Source organism: Spermophilus citellus (genome assembly GCF_964194105.1).
Source record: "Spermophilus citellus genome assembly, chromosome: 6".
Classification (NCBI taxonomy): domain Eukaryota; kingdom Metazoa; phylum Chordata; class Mammalia; order Rodentia; family Sciuridae; genus Spermophilus; species Spermophilus citellus.
In genome coordinates this window covers 98,661,525-98,688,460 of record NC_138187.1, presented here as the reverse complement: position 1 = coordinate 98,688,460, position 26,936 = coordinate 98,661,525, and the positions used below count along the sequence as shown (strand labels likewise).

The 26,936-nt window shown below is 38.5% G+C and overlaps 1 protein-coding gene across 4 annotated transcripts in view; it reads right to left on the bottom strand.

The window, feature by feature from the left end:
• The window catches only part of ARID4B (AT-rich interaction domain 4B), a 143,920-nt gene extending 117,022 nt beyond the window's left edge, over window positions 1-26,898 (bottom strand). For 2 of the 4 annotated variants that reach the window (XM_081297193.1, XM_081297194.1), the window contains exons 1-2: window positions 26,293-26,895; window positions 25,692-25,746 (exon numbers count right to left, since the gene is read on the bottom strand). In XM_081297193.1, coding sequence (XP_081153319.1) covers window positions 25,692-25,697 — 6 coding nt within the window. In that variant the 5' untranslated portion in view covers window positions 25,698-25,746; window positions 26,293-26,895. Of the gene's footprint in view, window positions 1-25,691; window positions 25,747-26,292 lie in introns of all 4 variants that reach the window. The other 2 variants (XM_081297196.1, XM_081297195.1) reach the window with 2 other exon arrangements.
• Between the last annotated feature and the right edge of the window lie 38 nt (window positions 26,899-26,936).

The window sequence follows — 26,936 nt, the reverse complement described above, 5'->3', positions numbered from 1 at the left end:
AGGAAAAGGAGGATAGAGGGAGGGAAGGAAAGAGAGAAGGAGGGAAGGAAGGTGCAAGGAAGGAAGGAAGCAAGCAAGCTAGCCAGCCAGCCAGCCTAAAATGTATCTACAGCCACAAGAAAAAAGATCACATATCAACCCTCCTTCTGGTGGTCCAAGATACGGGAGCTCCAGAGGCAGTCCTTGAAAGAGTTCCCCCTAGGCACTATGGACTACTATGCCACTATCAATTCCCCCTGACCACTGAGTCAGCTATGAAGAAGACGGAGATAACACCACACTTGTTTCATTGTGGATGTCAAGGCCATGGACCATCACATAAAACAGGCTAAGAAAAAACTCTATGACATTAACATAGCCAAGGTCAACACCTTGGTCTGGTCTAAATGTGAGAAAAAAAGCATATGTTCCACTAGTTCCTGACTGACACATTGGATGCTGCCAACAAAACTGAAATCCAGCTGGCTAATTCTAAATATACACTTTTCAAAGTAAAATTCAAATTCTAAATACACAACTTAATACAAGAGGTTGAATGAAAACCAAATCTTCACCACAAACAGTAGGAATGCCTAGAAACCTAGCCTAATGGAAGGCTGAAGCAGGACAATCACAAATGCAAGGCTAACCTCAGAAACTCAGCAAGACCCGGTCTCACAATAAAAGTTGTTTTTTGGTTTTTTGTTTTTTTAACTGAACTGTAGAACTCCCCTAAGTTCAATCTCCAGTACAAGAAAAATAAATAAAATAAAAGATACTGATTACATATTGAAATGAGAATGTTTTAGATATATTGGATTAATTTTAAAATTATTATAATGAATATCACCAGTTTCTTAATACTACAAGTACTAGAACACTTAAAATTGCTCTTGGCTCCCATTTATTACTACTGATAACAATGCTCCAAACAATATACTCTAGCACCTAAATACCTGCCTTCTACTAATCCCCTCTCCTATTTATCATTATTAATAACAGTAACTAAGAGCTGTTGATCAGCTGTTACCTATTAGACACCATGCTAAATACTTTACATGGATTATCTCATTCAACTCTTCCAAAGTAGAAGACAGGATTTTTCATTATTCTCATTTCAGAAACAATTTAAAATTAAGCATCAGAGACAATAAAAAGTACAAGGCAGGAAGTATTGGTACTAGAATAAAAATTCAAAGTTTGATTTGAAAGTTTTTATTAACCACCACCAATGCTCTACTATCTAACCAAAATTTATATTCCTAAATTTTATATCATCTAAAAACACTGTCCTCCAAACAGGTATTTTTTACTAGTTCTAAAAGCAAAAGGAATATGAGCCTAACTTCCAATAATAATATGCACAGCAATAAGCACTGTATTTTATTAAAATACAATGCACACTGAACATACAACATATATATTTTAAACTATCAGTAATTGCTAACTTGAAGATCTACTAAAGTGATCTTCCCCTCACCCTATTATCATCTTACAGGTTACCATTTGGGGGCAGTTATAAACCAAACATGGCAATAATTATTTTGCATTCATCATCTTATTTAAATTTATAATCATGCAAAGTACTTATTATTATTCATATTTCTTACATGCTGAAAGTAAGGCTTAAAGAAGTAAACTGCGTAAGGCAATGTAACTAGGTAAGAAGCTGAGCCACTGTACTGTATTATCTATGAGTTAAGTAATAACACATCCTGAAACACACTCTTTTACTTTTTTTTTTTTTTTCAACTTTTTTTGGTAGTTGTGGATGGACAGAATGCCTTTATTTTATTTGTTTGTTCTTACGCGGTGCTGAGGATTGAACCCGGCATCCCATGTATGCTAGACAAGAGCTGTCTGCCACTGAGCCTCAGCTCCAGCCCCAGCCCCCTCTTTTACTTCTAATTCTAATACACTTCTGATGAAGTTTGACAACTAAAAGCGGCACTTGAATCTATCACCTCCATGAAAATAAGGAATAGGTATTTTAATTTTTAACAAGTAAAAATTTGAATATAACACCAAAAGTACTATCAAACTCAAATCATCCACAAATCCACATTCTAGGCACACAGTACCAAATACTTCACGTATGAGAAACAAAATTTGAGAGCATGAATTTACAACACAGGGCACAAGAAACTTTATAAAACTCGTTTTATTCTGATGCACGCATTAAAATAAGTGTCAATTCAATACTTACTTCCTGTCTTTAGAGAACTGTAGGGCTCATGCTAGAAATAAGCCCAAATGTGTAGTGATAGGACAGAGAAGGATCAGAAACAGGAAAGAAATCCCAGAATCACAGAATCCTGTCATGCCATCTCTGGTTACAACTCAATCTTCAAACACATTCTAACTTAAATCATATTTAAACATCAGTTATATTTGCAAAGGAATATACCATAAGGCAATCTAGAAAGATTTTTTCAAACCAGAGAATTGAGAAAAATCTCAACTACTTGCCTAAGTTTCTAATAAGATAGAATTAGCTGACAACTGCTTCTATCTAGAACACCTACAACATGAACTAGAGAATGCTAACATATAAATGTTTTGTTTGTCAACATGGAAGTAGGAATAACATGGTATAAGCCTGTCTCTAAATTTTCCTTCAACAAGGGTTTCTTGACAGCCATTTCTGCCACCTACTTCTTTTACTGTGGAGATGTATAGATCTACTCTCCTTCACCTTATATTCCTTCACATAATGAAGATTTTAAGACTTTGAAAGACCTGAGTTAACATGCCCAAAGAAAGAGTAAGAAATGACAACATTACCTCCAAAAACACCATCCAGACACACACAATATAATCCTAAACAAATTAACTTTAAAAAATGCAATTGGGCTGGGGTTGTAGCTCAGTGGTAGAGCACTTGCCTCCCACATGTGAGGCCCTAGGTTTGATCCTCAGCACCACGTAAAAATAAATAAAGATTTATTGTGTCCATCTACAACTAAAAAATAAAAATAAAAAATAAAGAATGCAATTAGCATCCCGTTAATTATTTTCTATAGCAATCCTTTTAAAAATAATCATAGTAAGTACAAAAGCCTACAGCTTAAAAAAATGAGTTTTATCTTTTAGACTGATTCAAATCATAGAACATCTCTCCCTGCTTTTTGATCACCCTGTAAGCTGCTTCCCTCTGCCACACTCTTCCGCCATGATGTTCAGCTTTACCTGGAGCCCCAAGGATTGGAGCTGGCCTTCTCTGAACCAAGACTTCTGAAACTATTTGGTTTGAAGTTCACTTTATCTGATATAAGAATGGAAACCCCGGCTTGTTTACTGTGGTCCATGACTGAGCAAGAGGAAATGGATTCAACTTGAAGCTGGATATATTTAGGTGAATTATACTAGGGAGCTTCCTGACCTTGAAGGCTATTGGGCTTAGGAATGGATTGCTAAGCCAGGTCAAGGAATCCTTTCTCCAAGAAAGAACCAGAAGGATGAAGGGGATCTGGGAAGTCATTTAAGCAGACGAAAATCAATTTTCTTTTTAAAGACCAAGCTCCCTGAGAAAGAAATGCCATGACTTCATGCCAACATCTAACAACCCTCACTTTTAACTTGTGTCTGACTTGATGTTGTAGCTTCAAACCATTTCCTTATTTTTCTTTTCTCAGCTAAGGGAGAGAATTGTAATCCAGGATCTTTAGAACCCTTATTTTAAAGGTCAATATTAAGCTACCATTCTATCCTCTTTTGCAGGCTAAATAATCCCCTTTCTGTAGCCTTTTCTCATAAACATTACTTTTTAATCCTTTAATTGTCCTTGTGGTTCTTCTGTGAAAAGTCTCCATGATTTCCTATCTGTGTGTAGTTTAGAGCCCTGGACTGAACAACAGTCCAGTAAGAGTTTTAAATGCTGAATATAGCAAACCAGTTGCTTCTGAGTACTTAAACAATTTTACTTCTGTTCCATGTAACATTTCTTTTTTATTTTTTGAAAGCAATGATATCTTGAACTGTGTTCACTTCCATTAATTGCTACACTTGTTTTTTGCTATCATCTTAATTTTCCCGATGTAATTCCAGGCCTATAGTAAATTACCCAATAATATGTTGAATGAGTGAATCAATATTCAAATGAATGAATATCAAATAGATTTTTGTGGGTTGTTGTGAAGATCAAATTTGACAGTTTATATAGTTCTTTATAATTTAGGTGAATCCTTCTCTTTCATAGAAAAAACTTTGCATACATGTAATTTAAATATATTCCTTCAATACTAACTTGTTTATAATGTTTTTTTAAATATTTTTTTTTTAGTTTTAGGTGGACACAATCTCTTTATTTTATTTTTATGTGGTGCTGAGAATTGGACCCAGTGCTTCGCACATGCTAGACAAATGTTCCACCTCTGAGCCACAACCCCAGCCCTTATAATATTTTTTAAATCCTTTATTTTGAAAGTGTGTAAATCCCAGGGCCACATTTTTCTTTTTTTAAAATTTTTTTTATTATTAGTTGTTCAAAACATTACAAAGCTCTTGACATATCACATTTCATACATTTGATTCACGCGGATTATGAACTCCGATTTTTACCCCATTCACATATTGCACACTCACATCAGTTACACATCCACTTTTTTACATACTGCCATACTAGTGTATGTTGTATTCTGCTGCCTTTCCTATCCTCTACTATTCCCCCTCCCCTCCCTTCTCCTCCCCTCCCATCTCTCTCTCTACCCCATCTACTGTAATTCATTTCTCTCTCTTGTTTTTTTTCCCTTTTCCCTCCACTTCCTCTTATATGTAATTTTGTATAACAATGAGGGTCTCCTTCCTTTACCATGCAATTTCCCTTCTCTCTCCCTTTCCCTCCCACCTCTCGTCTCTGTTTAATGGTGATCTTCTTCTCATGCTCTTCCTCCCTGTTCTGTTCTTAGTTGCTCTCCTTATATCAAAGACAACATTTGGCATTTGTTTTTTAGGGATTGACTAGCTTCACTTAGCATAATCTGCTCCAGTGCCATCCATTTCCCTGCAAATGCCATGATTTTGTCATTTTTTAGTGTTGAGTAGTACTCCACTGGGTACAAATGCCATTTTTTTATCCATTGATCTATTGAAGGGCATTTGGGTTGGTTCCACAGTCTAGCTATTGTGAATTATGCTGCTATGAACATCGATGTGGCAGTATCCCTGTAGTACGCTCTTTTAAGGTCTTCAGGGAATAGTCCGTGAAGGGCAATAGCTGGGTCAAATGGTGGTTCCATTCCCAGCTTTCCCAGGAATCTCCATACTGCTTTCCAAATTGGCCTCACCCATTTGCAGTCCCACCAGCAATGTTCCCCACATCCTCGCCAGCACTTGTTGTTGTTTGACTTCATAATGGCTGCCAAACTTTATTTCTGAACTCCACCAGCACACTCCACACACGCTCCCCGGGAACCTCTTTCTACACTACGACTGGAAAATTTATCATGCAGGCTGGGTATTATTAATAACTGTGCTATTCTATCTCCTGGTGAAATTACTGATATACCCCTGTTTATTTCACCTTCATAATCGGGATCAATTACCCCAGGACTTATCATAAGTCCTTTTAGTGTAGAAGAACTGCGTCCCAATAATAAGCCTACTGTTCCTTAGGGAACAGTTCCTTTTACTCCTGTGGGAATGATTTGAACTCCCATCTCTGGAGTTAGTACTGCTCTGGGGAGGCGCAGATGTCCAACCCTGCGCTCCCTCTGGTTTGTCTGATGAAGGATCTAATGGATAATGTGTCCTGGGCACTACCCTGATGGTGTTGTTGGGTTCCTCCATTGCCCCGTATATTTGTGGTCGTGGGCCCCGGAGCATTGGGCCCCCCAGTCCGTTTTCTGGCAATGGAGCTCGATGCTTTTCTCCACGATATTGTGGGTAAACACCTGTTCCTTGTCCGTTTTTTGATAACAGAGTACCCTCTATGGTGGTTTGAGAATGGCATTCATTAGCCCAATGTCTCCCTTTACGGCATCGTGGGCAAATACCCGGTATTCTACTCCTTTGATACCTAGCTTTGTTAAACCCTCCTCCTATGGGGCAATTCCTTTTAAAATGTCCTGTTCACAATTGTAGCATGTTTTTGGCCTGGCGTCTAAAGCCTGTTGTACTGCAGCTGCCAAGACTTGCCCTTGTTCATTAATGTCTCTACATAATTTAATATATGTGTTTAAATCTCCATGTTTCCATAGTCTAATGACCTCTCTGCACCAACAATTTGCTTGCTCATAAGCCAGTTGTTTTATTAATGGCATTGCTTGTTCTGTATCCCCAAAAACTCTGGTAGCTGTTTGAACAAGCCTATCTACAAACTCAGCGTAAGGTTCATTAGCTCCCTGTATTACCTTAGATAATTGACCTTGTAAATCTCCATGTCCTTGTAAAGTCTTCCATGCCCTAACTGCGTCTGCAGCAATTTGTGAATATATAGCAGGATCATATTCAATTTGTTGCCGTTGACCCTCATAAGGTCCTTTTCCTAACAACATATCTAAATTTCTTTAAGGGTAACCTAGCCGTCTCCATGCAAAATTCCTTATTGGCAACCTAATTCTTAGAGGTCCTGTCTCAGGATACCATCTATCAACTATGGGGGTTGAGGGCCACTCAGTTGTCTCCATAGGTGGAACTGTTGGTTGAATTACGCGCTCTGGTGATAGAACAGTGTTAGTAGCAGCCTCCTGTTGTAGCTTTTTCCCTAATAGCCTCTTTTCCTTTAAATTTTCTTCCTCTGTCTGACTAGTTCGAGAGACCTTCTCTTTTGCTTGATCTAAAATGTCTTTCTCCATGGTCTGAACCTCTAACAATTTACTTAACACTCTTTCGGTTTGTTTTTTACTAATTTCTAATCTACAACAAGATAACACAAAACAAAACCGAAACAGAATGAAACAAAAACGGAACAAACAAAACAATCGTTGTATCAACTTTCCTATTTTCTTGACATGTGCATTTGTGGTCTATTTCTATCTCTTCCTCAGGGGCGAACAACTTCAAACCTTGAGCCAACCATTCTTCCCAGTTTGCCTTAGAAAATTCTAGGGATAGGCAGCTTGAAACAAAAACCAAACAAATCAAAACACCCTATCTCTAAATAAAATACAAAATAGGGCTGTGTGGGGATGTGGCTCAGCAGTCCAGTGCCCCGAGTTCAATCCAAAGTACCACACCGCCCCCCAGCAAAAAAAGAAAAACATGCCTGCATCCTAAACCCCAAAATATTTGAAAATATTATATTACCTATCAAGGAAAGACTTTCCATTGCAGATTGAATTAACATTGCTTATCAACTAATTTTGAAATGGAACAATTACTCTGGTTTATCTTGTTGGGTCCAATATAATCACAAGGATCCTTATTTATGAAAGAGGTAGCCTGAGAAGCATAGTCAGAATCAGAGAGATATTAGGTTGCTGGCACTGAAGTTAGAGCCCAGGAGAAAAGGAATGTTTTTACTGGGGAAACTGAGGTAGGAGTATCTTAAAGTTCAAGGGCAGCCTAAGGCAACTTAGCAAGAATCTGTCTCAAAAGAAAAAGAAAAAGGGCTGGGGATGTGACTCAGTGGTAGAGCATCCCTGGGGTTTGGCAGTACCCAAACAATAAGGGAAAAGAGAGAAGACAGAAAGTGTTCAGGCTCTTAACCTCTGCTGGAAAAAGCAAGGAAATTATTCTCCCTTGGAGCCTGAGTTCGGAAGGAAAATGCCCAATAAGACCCATGTAGGATTTCTGACCTCCAGAACTGTTAAAAAAAAAAAAAAAAGTCTGTGTTGTTTTAACAGCCAACTAAATTTGTAATAATTTGTTACAGCAACAATATAAAATACAGCCCAATCTGCAAAGTAAATTTGCTAAATTATTTTGTGAAATAGTAAAAATAAAATTTAGTAATATATACTTATAAAAACTTCTGTCCCATTGTTTGCTTCAAAAGTCAACTGGGATTGTGGCTCGGTGGTAGAGCACTTGCCTAGCATGTGTAAAGCAGTGGGTTCAATTCTCAGCACCACATATAATTAAATTAAAAAATAAAGATCCATTAACAACTAAAAACATATTTTTTAAAAATTCAACAGGCATATTCTTACATAACAATTTCTTGACTCTTAACAAATTTCAGAAATTAATCCTGAATTTAAAACTTCACATGCTTTTAAAATATTACATCAATTTTTAGCAACAAACAAGAATGAAAAATTCCATAATGTCTTTTTTTAAATGAGAAATTTAGACTTTCCAGAACAAAAACTTGTTATGAAAATTTAATAGAATTATTTGTAAATCTTTCTACTTCTTCGTTCTCTTAAATAAAAATATGGAAAATTTTAAGAGCTTGACAATTCAACGTGTATATTTTAAAGTTAAATGTAATACATACTAGGCAATAATGTATGTGTCTTAAGTATATCTCTTCCCATCAGTATGAATCAAATTCTCACTACTGTTCAAAATCCACACCCTCAAAGACTGCTTCTCATCACCTTTACCCTTCACTCACACTTAAGCAGTCCCTGATTCCCTTTTCTCATGGAGTCACTCCTGTGCCAGGGGCCCATCCTCATTACCTGAGGAGTGATCATATAATTCTCAAATTTTTCAATGTCCATTCCACTGTTAACTGAACATGTTCCCTTCATAGGAAGGATTTTGAGAATGGGCCTCAGAACATATACAACCCTTTATGAGCAAGTCAGCTACAACTGTTTCAAAGCCACAGGCCTTTACTCCTCCTCAGAGGCTTTACTTTCTGCCACATTTGGCTCAATAAGCAAAGGAATACACAATGCACTACAGCAGTCCAGTTTCCCAGTCTCCAGCCCTCTCCTCTTAAAGACTCCCCACTCCAGAGCATCTTCTACCATTTTGGTATCCTTTGGGCATTTGGACTACCCGGGGAGAGAGTCTGCATTCCTGGTTCTCCAACCTCTGGTGTCCAGCCTCCTTATCTTGACCTATAGGATGTTAAAGAGAAGCTGCTCTCTTTAAAAAAAAAAAAAAAAATCCACCCCCCCATACACACAAACATATACAACTCACACAGAATTTGATAGTTCTAAATCTTCTGTGAAATAAGAAAAACAGGTATCTCAGTAAATATGTTAATAAGAATTAAAACAGCATTAGCATTAGTAAGAGCTCTGGTTTAGAGTAGTGCAGGTTTAAGTTCTAGCTCTGCCACTTAACCAGTTACATAACCTTAGATAAATTACAATCTCTCTCTCAGCACTGATAGTTTATATCTATAATATAGAATACACACATATAATCTCTCAGGATGAATGGACTGATTGATTGATAGTTTATATCTATAATATAGAATACACACATATAATCTCTCAGGATGAATGGACTGATTGATTTTAGGTTCTGGGGATAAAATCCAGGGGCACTCTACCACTAAATTACATGTCAGTCCTTTTAATCTTTTAGAGACAAGGTCTCACTATGTTGCCTAAATTGGACTTGAACTTGCAGTCCTCCTTCCTTGGTCTCCCAAATAGCTGGGATTACAGATAATCACTACTATGCCTGGCTCTCAAGATTTTTTTTTGAGAATTACATTTGGAAATGTAAAAAATTACTATAACACATTAAGCATGAAATAAGTAGTAGCTTAAATAACATGATAATAAAAACAGTGATGAGAATGATGGCATAAAAGAACATAAGCAGGACAGTAGTTATATGATAAATATTTTAATACTAGAGAACAAGTCAAAACTGATAGCTTGATTTTGAGAAAAATAGGGTGTTTATACAGTAATAAAAGATGAATTTCGGGCTGGGGATTCAGCAACTGTCTAACATGCTCATGAGGTCCTTGGATTCAATCCATACCACCATATACAGATGAAAAAAAATAATTTAGAAATCATAACACTTACTAAAACACTGGATTATGCTAATTACAAAAAAACCGGGATTTATCCATTATTTATCATCAGAGACTTATAATGCACACATGTCAAGACATCTGTCTCAACCCTCTGAATGTGAATATGCAATTTTCAAACTGTTTGACTCCTTAAATAAAATCTTTTTACAATAGTCATTTACTTGAACCCCTCCACTCCCCCTTTTAACACAGAAAAATCACAGAATCATTTTCAACTGGGAGGGCCACACATACAGAAAAAAATAATTACAATACAGAAAAAAATAATTACAATGGGGAAGTGGTAATGGAATAAAACAACCAAGTCCAAACAAGTAAACAGAAATGTTTCAAATGAACAAAATGAACTTTAAAAAAACAAAACAAACAGGTATGCTTTATTTATTTATTTACATGTTTATTTATTTATTTGTGGTGCTGAGGATCGAACCCAGGGCCTTGCACATGCTGGCAAGTGCTCTACCACTGAGCCCCAGCCCCAGCCCCAGCCCCAAAATGAACTTGAGAAGTAATCCTAAATGTAATGTCTTTTAAGGTTAAATAAATTTTTTATATTGTCACTTGGCAAAAAAGTTGGTGTCTAACTCCACAGGGCCAAAATGACCTTTGAAAGATCTCTTTCTAGCTACATAGGACACAGAGTATTTCAATTCAACCTGTGGCAATGCAACCTGAAGATTCATTTTTGAAAATATAAGGATTCATTTTTTTTCCTATTTCAAAGTATGAAGTCTTCAAAGCCTTATACTGTTTTCCTGATTTACAATACTAATTTTCAAACTAGTGAATGTTTTCCCAACATAGTTTAATATGTTTTCATATGATTTATTCTATTTTTAAGAGAACAGAGTAAATGTATTTGAGATGCTTAATACCATGATATCAATAAATTCTATCTTTATAAGTATTTTCTTCCTATAAAGAAAGTTGATAAAAAGATTCTAAACTATACTGACTGTTCAATAAAGCTATCAAAAGAACACTAAACAGCAATAAAGCTATCAAAAGAACACTAGGCAGCATGGATCAGTGTACTAACTGGAGTGCAGGCTCTGTGATCAGTTTAATGTGTGCCTATGGGCAAATCACTGAACAGTTTTGCATCTGATTCTTCAACCATACAAAGGGGAATTTTATCTGTGTTGTCTCTCTGAACCCAAATAAATGTGTAAATATGGAAACCTCTCAAAAGGGGGTGGGGGATGGATGTTGCTGACCTGCCTCAAAGGGATGTTATAAGAAATAACTGATTATTATAAAACTTTCAAAACACAATGCACCATTTAAGAACATTAAACAGCTTAATGTTAAAGAATCCCATTACAGAATAATGGCAGAGCACATGACTAGCATGTTTACATATGTTCAGATCCTAGAACAAAAAATAAAACAGAAATAATTTCTTTAAAAAAAAAAAAGAATCATTTATAAACTGTTAATTCTGACCCTGAGCATCTGCTGAGGTCACTTGTCTACAGTGGTCTGTTCAAAAATTAACCTTTCAATGAATACTAGTATGGATCCCAAGAGAGTCTGAGCTCCTTGAGAAGCAGCCATCCATCAGAGGGTGGCTCTTTCACTAGTCCTCACAGCTTACCTTTTTAGAAGCAATCACATGCAATTAGAGGCATTAACAGCAGCTGCAAAAATCACATATATGGCTACAAGAGGCTTTGTATGTGTTACAGGTATTGGTAGAATGCCAACTAGTAGTATGAGACATTCAGAAGAGTTAAGAATACTTACAGTATACCTACCAAATGTTAAACACTCCTCTTAGTGAGACCTCCAGAAACTTACCTACCAAAACTCAAAGAACCATAGTGGTGATCTATATAAATCATTTAGTGTTAGAGAAAAACAACACCTCAGATGCAAATAAAATCTTGCTAAACCCAGAAACAATGACATACATCTGTTCATACTCATACGGCTACAAAGGTTTAAAAGACATAAATAATAATTATAGTATAAATCAATTTTTACAAAACCAAATAAAAATACTAAGAAAGAAAAAGGAATAGAAAAATATATCACAAGCTTGAATCAAGTTCCCCAGAGGAAGTGAGACTGGGAGAAAGTAACACTTTTACTGTTCACTGTAAACTATATTGTAATTTTTAATATTTACAGCAAACTTTTATTCTTACAATAAAAGCTTAAATTTGTAAAGAGTAGAACTAATTTAGAAAAATATTTATCCAAGTCGGGGCAGGGCAAACAGGTGACTTACTGAGTGTCAAAAGTTCTTTGATTTGCCTTTCTTAGGGGGAAAAAAAAAATCCTATTCAGAAAGCTGAATCAGGAGGATCACATGAGTCCAGGAGTTCAAGTTCAGCCTCCGAAACACAGCGAGAGATGATATCAAACGGAAAAAAAAAAAGCGCCACTACTTTCAGCAAGAAATTCAGATTAGGGCTGGGGCTGTAGCTCAGTGGTAGAGCACTTACCTAGATGTGTGAGGCACTGGGTTGGTTCCTCAGCACCATATAAATATAAAATAAATAAAATAAAGGTATTGTGCCATCTACAACTAAAAGTATTTAAAAAAAGAAAGAAATTCAGATTTTTTTTAATTTTAATTTTTATTTTTTTAGTTATAGTTGGGTACAATACCATTATTTTGTTTTATTTTTATGTGGTGCTGAGGGTTGAACCCAGGGCCTCACATATGCTAGGTGAGCACTCTACCGCTAAGCCACAACCCCAGCCCAGAAATTGAGATTTAAAAAAAGAAAGAAAAATGGAGGTAGAACACTTGCCTAACATGCACAAGACTTTAGTTTTTATCCCCCGGGCCATGGGGTGGGGACAAAAGACTTTTGGTGAGTTATCCTTATCAACATAAAATTGAAAATATAAAAAGCTGAATTTTTAAAACCTTCCAAATACGTATAAGGAAAGCTGCCTCTCCTTTAAACAATGACAGTAGTAGTGGCTCCTCCACTTTCAGGATTGTTCAGCTTTCCTTTTACTCCTCTCCAGTATACTAGTTTTGACAGGGCCCCAGCTTTTGCCTGTCCCACTCGCATGGTTTTAGGTGACTAACTGCCACATCAGAACAGTGATCTGATGAAAAGTCACAAAGCATTTCTGCCCTACATAAGCAAGAGAAGTGATAGATGCTTACCCAGGAAATTTTAAAAAATAAAAAATAATAAAACCTCTCTCACCTAATCCAGTAAACAACCCTGTAGGTTGGGAAGTACAATTTACTTTTTCCTTAAAGAATAGTAAAAAGAATACCATTCTGGATAAAATGGCAGCAAACCAGAAGGAAAGGTAAGTACTACATTTATAAGAAAAGTTTCCACACTGATAAGGATTGAGAAAACAAAAATTGGATGCTTTTCACCTTCTAAACATTTTTTCAGGATTTCAAACAAACAAAAAATAACAGGTTTTATCCTTAATTACAAAATTACAACTATTTCCTCAAACTTCTAAAATAAGGATTAGAGTCCTTTCTCAGTTGATGGTGCGTACCTGTAATCTAGCTACTTGAGCAGCAAGTGTGAGGCAAGAAGATCAAAAGTTTGAGTTCTACCTGGACAATTTAAGGAGACCCTGTCTTGGAAATAAAGTGGGGCAGGGGCTGGGATAGTAGCTCACTGGTAAAGCACTAGCCTACATGCAGAAGACCCTAGGTTTAATCTTCAGTAAAACACATCCCTACACACAGACACACACATCCACAGACTAGAGTCACTATGTCACCCAGAATGCCTATTTATTTTTATTTTTTTTATAATTTTTTAATATTTATTTTTTAGTTTTCGGCGGACACAACATCTTTGTTTGTATGTGGTGCTGAGGATCGAACCCGGGGCCGCGCGCATGCCAGGCGAGCGCACTACCGCTTGAGCCACATCCCCAGCCCCCAGAATGCCTATTTAAATTCACAAATATTTGCACATTCTTTCTATAGAACTAACAATAATGGCTACAATTTATTAAAACTCATTATAGAGTAAATCCTGTTATTACATTTAGTCAATCTCAACAGCCCCTTTAAATACTACAACCATTCCTCATTTTAGAGAACACCTGCCTTCTTAGAAAGTTGAAGAAAAATGCACACACTAGGTAAGCAGGAGGTCAAAATTTAAAAATCTTCAGCTAGGCAAGGTGGCACATGCCTTTAATCCCAGCAGCTTGGGAGGCTGAGGCAGGAGGATTGCAAGTTCAAAGCAAACTTCAACAATTTAGCAAAGCACCAAGCATCTTTTTTTTTTTTTAAAGAGAGACAGAGAGAGAATTATTTTTTAATACTTATTTATTTTAGCTTTCGGCGGACACAACATCTTTGTATGTGGTGCTGAGGATCGAACCCAGGCCGCATGCATGCCAGGCGAGCACGCTATCGCTTGAGCCACATCCCCAGTCCCAGCCCCAGCACCAAGCATCTCAATGAGAGCCTGTCTCTAAATAAAATATTTAAAAAGGGCTGGTGATGTGGCTCAGTGGTTAAGTGCCCCTCAGTTCAATCCTTGGTACAAAAAAAAAAAAAATATGCCCTCCAATCAAACTATCAAATCTGGGGCTGGGGGCTGGGTTGTAGCTCGTGGTAGAAAGCTTATCCAGTACATGTGAGGGACTGGATTCGATCCTCAGCACCATTCAAAAATAATTAAAGGTACTGTATCAATCTACAACTAAAAATATATTAATATATTTTTAAAAAGTGGGGGGCTAGGAAACACCTTACTAGAGTGCTTTCCTTAGTATGTACAAGGCCCTGGGTTTGACTTCTAGAACCACCAAAAGAGAAGAAAATATCAAATTAGAAGGCTGCAATCTGATATGTTTTAATAGTTTAAAGCTATATATAGAATTATTTCTCTCTTATGTTTTTTTGTTTGTTTGTTTGTTTTTTGTTTTTTTTTTTTTTAATTGGGGATTGAACCAACAGGCGCTTTTCTTAACCATTGAGCTACATCCCTAGCCATTTTTTTTTAGAGACATGGTCTTGCTGAGTTGCTTAGGGCCTCACTATGTTACTAAGGCTGGCTTTGAACTCATGATCTTCCTATCTCGGCCTCCAGAGCCACTGGGATTACAGGTGTGAATCACCAGGCCTAGCAAGAACTATTTTTCTTTTAATGATGTCAGCTAAAATTTGTTACTTAAAAATGATATATAGACTATGCTCCCTAAGATTTCCTTTCTTACAAATCAATATTAATGGTCCAGGAGCTGGGGTTGTAGTTCAGTATTAGAGCACCTGCCTAGCCCAGGGAAGCCCTGGGATTGATCCCTAGCATCACATTAATAAATGAATGAATTAATTAATTAAAGGTTAAATTCTTTTAAAAAATTTTGTTTTAATGGCCCAGAGAAGTAGACCCTCTACTACCTTACTAATAATACTATCATCAAGCTGGAAAGACACTAACACAACTCAAGGTAATGCCCAATTTTATACTTATCTTTAATTGCTGAGTACATCTAAAAGTAGATATATTCTAATTTTCATGATAATTTCATAAATAAAAGCTACAGGCTGGGGTTGTGGCTCAGAGGTAGAGTGCTCACCTAGCATGCGTGAGGCATTGGGTTTGATCCTCAGCACCACATAAAGCAAAATAAAGACATTGTGTCCACCTATAACTAAAGAAAAATAAATAAACTTTAAAAAAAAAGAGATGTGCTATAAAATAAATAAATGAGTAAATAAATAAGAGCCACTATGCTAAAAACTATACTTCCAGATTTCCAGAGTAACCTTTTAATGATTTTACGCTTCCATGAAATCAAAGGTTAATTATAATTTTTAAAAATCAGATTCTTTTTAGGAATTAGAGCAATAAACACCTCAAGTAATATGTGTTTCACATAAAAATGTTTCAGGAACAATATAACTTTTTTCTATTATAGAGTGATTTATTTATGTTTCTTGGTCCTGGGGATTGAATCTAGGGGTTTAACACTAAGCTACCCCCCCCCAAATGCCCACTTTTTTTTTTTTTTTTTTTTAATACAGGTCTCACTAAATTGCTGAGGCTGGCCTCAAACTTGCATCCTCCTGCCTCAAGTCTCCCAAGTCACTGGAATTACAAGCACATACCACTATGCCCAGCTGATACTGCAGTGTTTTTTAAGCAATAGAAAATTAGAAAATTAGTGATTAACTGATAATGGTAAGAGTAGAAGAATGAACAGACTATTCCTACTAACTCGATAAGAAATAGATAAGCTAAGAGACTGCTACAGAGTTTTGTTTCTTATCATGTGTATAGTGGGTTCCATCAACAACCTGATAAAAGCTATCGGAAAGCTTCTCTTTGGGAAAGCATATGTATGTATGAAATTCTGCACATAACTCTGGAGGAAGGGAGAAACTTAGATGATCCCAGAAGCCATACCTGCATTTTCTAAGTATGAACTAGTATTAATTAAAGGAGTATTAATTAAAGGAGTACTGAGAACTATGTTCAAAGTAAGGCAATATGTGATGATCAGCACAGCAGGGTAAATGTAAAATACAGTTTCTCTGTCTATATAGGCTGATCTTTGATCTGCTTTTTATTTTCTAATAACCTGCTTGTATACCTTTCATGAAATCACTTTATGCTGTCTCTATTTTTTAAACATTTTTAGTTGCAGATGGACATAATAACTGTATTTTTTTAATGTGGTGCCTGGGATTGAACCCAGCGCCTCACATGTGCTAAGCAGGCACTCTACCACTGAGCCACAATCCCAGCCCTGTCTCCAATTTTAGTATGAAAACTATCCAGTTTCTAAAAGCATACTCTTTTACATGGAAAACTTGAATGTCAGAATTTCCTGCACATGAGAATAGATATTTTTTATAACCAAACTTCTCTTTAAAGTTAAACTGATTAGTAAAATTAAAAGTTAACTATACTGATTGGTAGCTTAAGAAGTCACAAATACACTTTTTTTTTTTTTTTGAGACAAACTAAATTGCAAAGGCTGGCCTTGAACTTGTAATCCTTTTGCCTCAGCATACTAAGTAGCTGGGATTATAGACATGCGCCATAGGGCTCTGCTATATTATACTATTTTCATACAAATTAATTAAATAAAAATATTTCAATCATCTTAGGAACAAAAGCTAAAGGCTGGTCATATTCTAATGAATGAATGAAACAACCTATGGGATTCTCTACTTTTGTTCCCAGACAATGAAAGAAAGTGTTAAATGCTATTTTTAAACAATTCTTTTACTTTCTGCTCTAGACTAGGTTGACTGCTGTCAAAATTGACAAGTCAAAAAAAAAAACCAGGGAAAGTGGGACTGGTCCTGGCTGGACACAAAGCTCTCACCATGGAACACTGAGGATAATTGTACCTTAGCACTCCCACAACCACACTCTGGTGGCTGGAACTGACTACTATCCCTACAGTAAAACTGCCATGGGAAAGAAAATCACCAAACAGTCAAAGATCTTTTGTGAAAGTTGAATACTGCAATCATCTCATGTACACAAGGTACTCTATAGATATAGTCTTAGACAAAACTGTTGTCAATAAGGATGTCTTCAGAGACTCTGATCTTAAGTGCAGGGCCTAAAGGGAAGTCAAGGTCAAGTTCAGAAAAAGGTACAAAGACAGGCAAGAACAAATGATTCTTTCTGAAAATTTCAGCTTTAGATGTTTCTTCAGTCATTAAAATAATAAAAATAAAGATTAAAAAAATAACAGGCAGCACACACCTACAATCCCATTTACTCCGGTAGCTGAGGCAAGAAAATCACAAGTCTAAGACCATTCTGGACAAGTCTCTATCTCAAAGTAAAAGGGGCTATATATGTACCTCGGTGGTAGAGTGCTCCTGGGTTCAATCCCCCATACCACAAAATAATAATAATACATGCCAGTCAGCATTTTCCGAAGTATAAAATATCAAAGCTTATTTCCAAAAATTAAGTAGCCCTTACTTCATCCTAAACTCATTTCCAGTTATTCACACAAAAAATCTTGGTGTCCTCTGACTCTTTCTCCTCTTTCCATGCTTAATCTGACAAGGACTCCTATTGGATCTACCTTCAAAAGATATGTAGAAATATAGTCAGAATTTTTCACTCTGTGATGAGAGACTGCATCACTCCTGGATAAATCCGCAATAATTTCCTCGCCACCATCCCCTTTAGCTATCTAACCCCATTCACTGTTTTCTCGTTTCCTTCACTCCAGGCACTCTGGACTCTGTTCTGTTCACTGAACATGCTGCCACTCTGAACCCTGGCCTGCCACCCAGCCACTGGGCTAACTTGCTCACTATCTGCTCCATAGTGTTCTCAATAAAGCCAACCCTCACCACTGTACATAATACTGCAACTGTCCCTGCCTTATATTTTCTATCTTCCCTAAATCAGCTAAACTTTTTCTTTATCTCCACATTACTTAACACTTAATTCATTACACTTATTCTTATTTGTTTGCCACCAGGCACACCTTAAAATATAAGATCCACAAAGCCAGCAATTTCTACCCATTTTATTTTCTGATATGTCCTAAATGGTTAGGACAAATATCACATAATAAAAGCATAAATTATGTGAATTCATTCAATACACATTTTTATGAATTTTTAAAATGTCCAAAGCCTAGATAGCCACTTCCAAGCAAAACACCTGAAGTTAAAACACTCAACAAATTATCACAAAGCTAAAATGAATACCTGAAAATTGGAAGGTCCATTCGTAAATTAAGAGTTAATAACATTTGTGGAAAAATTTATATATGAATGCTCACGGTATTACTCATAATAGAGAAAAGTGGAAATAACCTACTAGTCCATTAAATAATAAACACATTAGCAAAATGTAATATTACCCACAAAACGAAACATTATTCAGCAATAAAAGTACTGACACATTCAAAAAAATGGATAAACCCTGAGAACACTGTGCAAAGTCACAACTTAGACACAAAAGGCCTCATATTGTATGATTGCACTGACAGAAAATATCCAGAACAGGCAAATTCTTTCAGTCAGTAGATCAGTAGTTGCCAGTGAAGAACAGGAGGAGGAAGAGCAGGGAGTTAATGGGGAGGATGAAAATGCTCTGGAGTTAGGTAATAATGATAGACACACAACTGTGTAAAAATAACGTGATAAACTACATAGTTTTAAAAAAAAAAATTTTTGCAGTCAGAGTTATACCTCAATTTTTTTAAATATTTACTTTTTACTTGTATTTGGACACAATACCTTTATTATTTAATTAATTTATTTTTATGTGGTGCTGAGGATCAAACTCAGGGCTTCGCACATGCTACTCGGGTGTTCTACCACTGGGCTACAACCCCAGCCCAACACCTCAATTTTTAAAATTCAAAACCTAAACCAGAAACAACTAAGAGGACTGCCTGGCTCAATATTGACTGTTCACTTATAATAAGGAAAGACTAAAAATTGGTACTATCTTCTTGATTTTACTGTTTCAAGAACCCCATCCACCTACCAATTACAGGAAAATTATTTTAAAAGGGGGAAAAAGGTTGTGTTTTGGGGGCTATTCATCTGTAAATAACAGCAAGTAGAACCTTCACATCATGTCAAATCCATCCAAATCTAATCATCCCCACCTTCAAACATATCCTCAACACTACCACTTTTCTGACTCAGTTCATCACCATCTCTCTCGGAACTAACCTAACAGCCTCTTGACTGATCTCCTTTCTTCCACTTTTACTTCCCTACAACCTATTCTCCACACAGCAGTTACTGTTCTATCAGATGGCTTCAGTCTTCAGACCTTCAAAGGCTGATGTGGCGCACACACCTATAATCCCAGCAACCAGGAGGCTAAGGCAGAAGGATCACAAGCTCAAAGTCAGCCTGGGCAACTCAGTGAGACCTTGTCCCAAGATAAAAAAATAAAAAAGAGGGCTAGAGATATAACTCAGTTGGTCGAGTGTTTGCTTTGCATGCACAAGGCCCTGGGTTTGATTCCCCAGCCCACTAAATAAATAAATAAGTAAGTAAGACTGTAGCTCAGTGGGGTAAAGTGCCTATTTCCCATGTGTGAGGCACTGGATTCACCATACTAAAATAAATAGATACTGTGCGTTCATCTACAACTAAAAACAAATTTGAAATAAAATTAATAAATAAATGATTAAAAAGAGCTGAGGATGTAGCTCAACAGTAAAGAGTCCCTAGGTTCAAGTAACAGTTTTCCCAAAAAAAAAAAAGAAATTTTAGTTAAAAATTGAAAAAAAAAAATTTAGGTCAACAAAGACTAATAAGTTTTCCTAATATAGTTAGTTCACTTTCGTTTCCTACAACAAAATACCTAAGGTTGGGTAACTTATAAAGAAAAAAAAAAAAACATTTATGGGCTGGTGATATATAGCTCAGTTGGTAGAGTGCTTGCCTTGCATGTACAAGGCCTGGGTTCAAGCCCCAGCACCAAAGGGGGGGGGGGGAGAAAGAAAGAGAGAGAGAGAGAGAGAGAGAGAAGAGAAGAGAAAACTATTTAGTTAGCTCACAATTTCAGAGGCTAAAAGTCCCAGATCAGGCAATCCCACATGTTCAACCTTGACAGATACTGTAACTACTGGAGTATGTGCAACAGGCAGAGGAACTGGGAGAGGGCCCAGTTATTCTCTTTTTATAACAACTCTCTGGAGAGACCTAACTCACTGTCCAAACAGAACTACCTTACCTTAATCCCTCAAGGGCAGCACGCCCAAATGCCTCCTTACTAAAAATCCTACCACTTCCTAACATCATCACACTGCAGACCACGCTTCTAACACATGAACCCTTGGGGGAAACACTCAAACCATCCCAAACCACAGAATTAACATATTTAGATTTTATCTGAAGCTCAAGCCATGGCCCACAAGGAATTACATTTTACTGGCCCTGGTGATCCTCTCTAGTCTCATTTCCTACTACTGCAGCCATAATGGCCATCCCAGTTTCTTAAATACGCCCAGCTCAAACATGCCAAACACATAACACTTCAGGGTTTCTGCACTTGTTTTTTCTGTCCAGAATGCCCCTCCCTCCAGAAAACTGAATGGCTCACTATATCACTTTTTTCATATTATACTTAAATGTCATCTGTTCAAACAGATCCTCAGGCTGGGGATATACCTCATCTGTTGGAGTTCTTGCCATGCATGCACTAGGGCCCTGCATTCAATCCCCAGAACCACACTCACTCAAAAAAAGATCCTCCATTACCACCAAATCTGAAGTAGCACACTTGGTCTACTTCAGATTTGGTGTTAATGGTTATTCTACTTCAGCTTCACAGCACTAATCACTACATTTTTTTCCCCTTAGTGTCTGTTTACCCTAATAGAAGGAAAACTCCATGAGAGTAAGAACTCTTACTTTGCTCACTGCTGCATCCTCAATACCCAGAGCCATGTGTAGCACAAACAAGGTACACTATCTGTTTGATGGCTGAATTGGCAAAAACTCACTCCTCAGTGAAGTATGCACTCATCTACTGTAGTTTATTAAATTAAAATAAACAAGAAATTACTAATTCAGAAAGAAGTATGATTTTACAAAATTACCTCTTGACCAAAAGACTACAATTTATAACATAAAATACCATTGCCATATCAAGACTCTTAAATCCCTCAACTATTATAATTAGGTACAAACATTCACATTAATTCATCCAAGTCTCTGGCTTCAACTACCTGCTCTCTGAGTCTTTTAACTTAACTAGTAGGTCCACTAGACATAAATGGCTTACCTCCTTAAGTATTAAAAACCCTATTCATCTTTACTGAAATGACAACATGCTTCAAATGAAAATAACATCTAATTCTCCTAGACAGAAACCTTCGTTTTCTTCCTACCTCAGGGTGAGTTAATAGATCTTAAATTCTACTTAAAAATTTCTCATCTCTCCCCTTTCCTCCACTCCTGATGCATTATTCAGTCTCTTAATTCACAACTCACTTGGACTTCTCATGCACAATCTCCATACCTTCCATTCAGATCTTCCTTTTTATGTACTCACTAATATACTTCTGAAGTGAATTTTCCATAATGCAAATCCAACATCTTTGCCCCTTCTTAAAAATTTCAGTGGTTCCATGTAGCTTTTAAGAAAATTTTGAGCCAGGCACAGTGGCACTCACCTGTAATCCCAGTAACTCAGGAGGCCAAGTGAGTAGGACCACAAGTTCAAGGCCAGCCCCAGGGACTTTGCAAGGGCCTAGGTAACTCAGAGAGACCCTGTCTCAAAAAATATAAAGGACTGGAAATGTAACTCAGTGGTAAAGCATCCCTGGGTTCAATACAAATATCAAAAAAAAAAAAAAGGAAAAATTTTAGGTTGAGGATGTAGCTCAGTGGTAGCCCATTTAACTAGCATGTGTAAGACCCTAAAACTCTCTAACACCACCAAAAAAAAAAAAAAAAAAAAAGAGAAAAGGCAAAAAAAAAAAAAAGAAAGAAAGAAAATAAGAAAATCAGGTGCAATGGCACACACCTGTAAGCCTAGCATCTTGGGAGTCTGAGGCAAGAATATCACAAGTTCAAGGCCAGTCTCAGCAACTTAGTGAGACCCTATTTCAAAAAATAAAAATGACTGAGGTTGCAGCTCAACAGCAAAACGTTCATGTTTAATCCCCAGCACCAATTCCACCCCCCAACATACACAAAAAATATTCAACTCCTTAACCCTGCTCCATCTCCTATTACTGATCATTGTCCTTCTATTCTCACACTCAACACATCATACTTTGTTACCACAGACTTGGCAAACTACAAATAAACCACTTCCGTTTTGTTCTTTATTGTCCCATATCTTGTCTATCCCTCTACCTGAAACATTTTTCTCTCATTATCTGTCTGGCAAAAGCTTTAACACTTAACTTACACAATGTCATCAGAAAACTTTCTGATTTAGATATTGTCTGTCCTCCCACAACTCTTACCACAGTTAGCATATTTTGGAATAAATACTCTTGTAATGCAATATACTGTGAGTTTTGCTTTACTGTTTGTGTCTTCTACTAAATTGTGAACTCCTTGAAAGCAAGTCAGATAACTTATACGTGTTCATCCCACATGCGTGACACATAGAAGACGTTGTTAAAAGAACAATTTATAAAAGAGGGGCAAAGGGAGAGGAAGGAAAGGATGAGGGAGGGAGGGAGGGAGAAAAGGATGTGATAAAGACAGAAAAGGGGAAAGAAAGGTAGAGGGAACGTGTGCACACATATAGGGCATTAAAAAAAGAGACATTTGTAATCAATCCACATTTTTACAGGGTCTAAGCCAGGGTTATTAAAGAGATAATGGAACATACAAAAAGCCAATCTACCCAGATTCTAAGTACAATTATCTAAATCACGGATCCCCTAAAAATTCTAAGATGTCTGGCCCATTTCATTCAAAAATACACTCATTATAAGCAGATGCTAGCAAAATACATAATATGAAAGCAGAAAAAGGTTTCATTAGAAAAAAATTAGAAAACGAATCTTGAATTCGTTTACAAACGAATTATTTACAAATTTTAATAATCTAACGCTTCCTTCTAATGTGCTATCACTGATATTGAAAGGTCTACCACAAGTAGGAAAAGCAAATCCAACAGAGCACCAACATTATGATCTACTTAAGGCATAAAGTGCTTTAATGTCATAAGTTATATTTCTCAAAAAACACACTGCAAAAATATCACAGGATGGAGTATGCTAAGCAGTACAGGGCTTTCTTTTCTACTGGAAAACTGGTACTAAAGCATAATACTTAGAGTGATGTATACATTTTCTTTATTTGGGGACTAGAAGGCAACAAGCAAAGAGTACTACGAAATATAGACTTAAAACCCTACTTCAAAGCAGAAATTTGGTTAAGAGCCAATAAATGGTATAAATCCTCTACAGCATAACTGTCACCATAATGCAAAAACTGAGAACACACTAAATCAAGAAAAAAATTTAAGCCCAATATAATCAACACTAAATGCATTTCCAATTGCTGTTTTTGCTATAAAGCAAAATAAAAATCATGAGCAGTTTATCTTTTACCACCTAACTTCTAAGTTGTTAATACTAATGATTACTAGTAAATTCCCTAAGAGAAGACTTGCTGTACAGGTCTTGGTAAAGTTGGAAATTTGTTTTCATAACCTTTTTCCTTTTAAAGTTACTAACTTCTTTTTAACTTTAAGAATGGAAATGCTAAGCACTAAAATTATTAGTTCTAAAATTATATCAAAAAATTTGCATTTGCCTAATACCCTGAAACTTTTAGGGCTAAAGTTTCCCATATACTTTCATTTTTTTAAACTGGCAAGTTTAAAAAAGGAAACGAAAGGAAAAAAAGAAACTTTAAAACTAAAATACCTCTGCTTACTATATATCTACAAGCCAAACATTTACAGAGAACTATAATGTACCAGGCTTTACAATTGTAACTGCAACACAATACATTTATCCCAAATACTATTCAGCTTCTGAACTTGTTATCTATTAATCAACCCAAAGTTTTCTTAAATTCTCATCCAACATAGATACATGGTTTTCCTAATAAATTCACTTTTCACTGCTTTACACAGATCACAGGAATTTTAACTAGCATTTGTGACTAACAAAAAGGATTCATTCTGAAACATCAGTGTTTGTTTTCATTTACATGAAAGTGAGACAGGAACTCTGCAGATATAAACTGTTCTAGGCAGTCCACAGCACCCCAAATTCAAAAAGAGGCCTAATTAGTCTAAATTACTTTGTACAGTAGATAAATATTAATATCCACAGCTTTCACTGTCTCCCATAAACACAAGCATTACAAATTTTAATTTGGATGCATTTCTGTAAAAGTAATCTTTACTCTGAAGAGAAGTGGGGGAAAAAAAAAATTCAAAGCAGCCAGGGATGGTGGTACATGCCTATAATCCTAGCTACTGGGGAGGGTGAGGCAGGAGGATTGAAAGTTCCAGGCTAGCCTGTGCAAGGAAACCAGACCCCATCTGGAAAAAATAAAAAGGGCTGAGGACGTAGCTCAGTGATAAAGCACCTTGGGTTCAATTCCCAGTACAGCAAAAATAAAAACAAATAAAATAAAAAGTATTCAAAAAAATAAAAGTACATGAAGTTTACATTCTAACATATTATCTGTTGCATATCTATACTTGTGAACACTCTACCCTTTAAGCACTTCTGAATTTATAATAGGTGAAAAAACACTTGCTGGTATCTAAGTTACACCAGTGAAATCTAGACATTTCCAGTACATTAGGCTTGTCATCCCTGAGAGTGTGAACAAACGAGACAGAATTTGTTCCCATGATCTTTAAAGTGAAAAGCCCGGTACTTCTATGGCTTTAATTTCCTCCAACAATTAAGCCTTACTAGACACAGTATGTACTGAGTGAATAGGTTTACTGAAAAGGAACTAGCCATCACTTTTCCATACGACACCACAGAACAACGACAACCTGCAGAGGCACACATCGATAAAGGAAAAGAAAACATATAACCCCAAGTCCCTTCAAAAAAGGAACTATTCTCTCCGAAGTGTGCAAAGATCACCAAAATCCTTCTAAAATCTTTCCAATAAGATGAGCTTTGTGGTCATCAAAAAGGTCCTCGGCTAGCAACCCACAGCAGCGTTCCCACAACGGGCGAGGTGCTCCCTCGGCGGCGCACCCGAGAGCGCCCACAGCTCACCCAGGTCAGGTTGCTTGGCCCGCGTCCCGCAGTTCCCCGGCGCTGCCTGCACGGGGCCAGCCGCGCGGAAGCGGGGCCCCGCACCGCAACTCCGCGGCCATCCCCGCGCGGGCACCGCACAAGCCTCCAGCGCGGCGCCCGCAGACCTCGGCCCCGCCGCAGCGCCGGGCGGCAAGCTTACCTTCATGGCGACTCCGGGACCGCGACCCCCGCGACCACACCAGCGTCACCTGCACCTGCGGGGAGACAAAAGGCACCGCTCAGAGCCGGGCAGCCTGCGCGGCCGCCGCCAGCAGGACGCTCGGCGAGAGCCAGACGCGCCGCACTCGGCCCCGCCGCCCGCGGCCACCCCACGGCCCGCAGCTCCGCGTCCCCATTGTCGCGACCCGACGGAGCCCCGTCTCCGACGATGACGCCATTTCTGTCAGAAGAAACTCGCAACGCGCCAGGGTCCGGCGCGGGCGCCGAAGTCCGCCCCCACGGGTAGGCACCCGCGTCGCGCCGGGGCCCAGCGGGCCGAGGGCCGAGCAGGACGGCGCCGGGGGCCTCGTCCCACCCTAGCGGGGCCCGGCCGCAGGGGCCGAGAAGCCGCGGCCCGCCGCCCCCGCCCGCCGGGGCCCCCCGCGGCAGGCCACCGGGCGCCGAGCTGTGGCCGGGCGGGGGTCCCGGGAGGCCGGGGCCGCGAACACCGGCGCGGCGACAGCACCGCAGCCATCCGCCCCGCTCCGCGGCGGGCCCAGGGACAACGCCACGGACGGTGAGCGCCCAGAAAATGCCCCTACCTTCCGCGGAGGCGAGGTCCAAGCTGGCGCGTCCAGAGTCGCGCTCCTCCTTCCCCCGACGCGGCAGGCCCAGAGCAGAGATGGAGAAGAAGGGCGGCGGGTCCAGCGGCGGCCGAGGCTGAAGCTCCGGCTCCTCCTCCTCCCGCGGCGGCGACTGGTACCTTTGTTTGGCGGCCGCTCGGGCTCCCTCGCTGGGGGGAGGGGGCCGACGAAAAATCCCTCCCGGACTTGAGGTCCGGGCCCCCGGGCGCGCCGCCCTCCAGAGGATGGCGGCGACGGACCCTCTGCGGCTCCCTCCGGGCAAAGGTCCAGGCGGCGGCCGTGACGGCGGCAAGCTAGGGCTCCAGAGACTCCTCCGCTCCGGCGCCCGAGCTCCTCACTCCGGACTCGACTGACGGGCAAACATCGCTTTCCCCCCACCCCGGCCCCCCCTTTCCTCCTTCTCCCCTCCCCTTGATTCTTTTCCCCTCCCTTACTTCTTTCCCGGATGGCCTCTTAGACGACCTCGGATTGGTTGGGGTCCACCAGAGCCCGCCTTTGCCCTGTTTCTATTGGTCCCCATCATACAAACAACGACGCCATTTTCCCACCAGTTCTATGGAAACAGAAAGTTACGCCCCAAAGCTTCTTGGGAAATGTAGTCC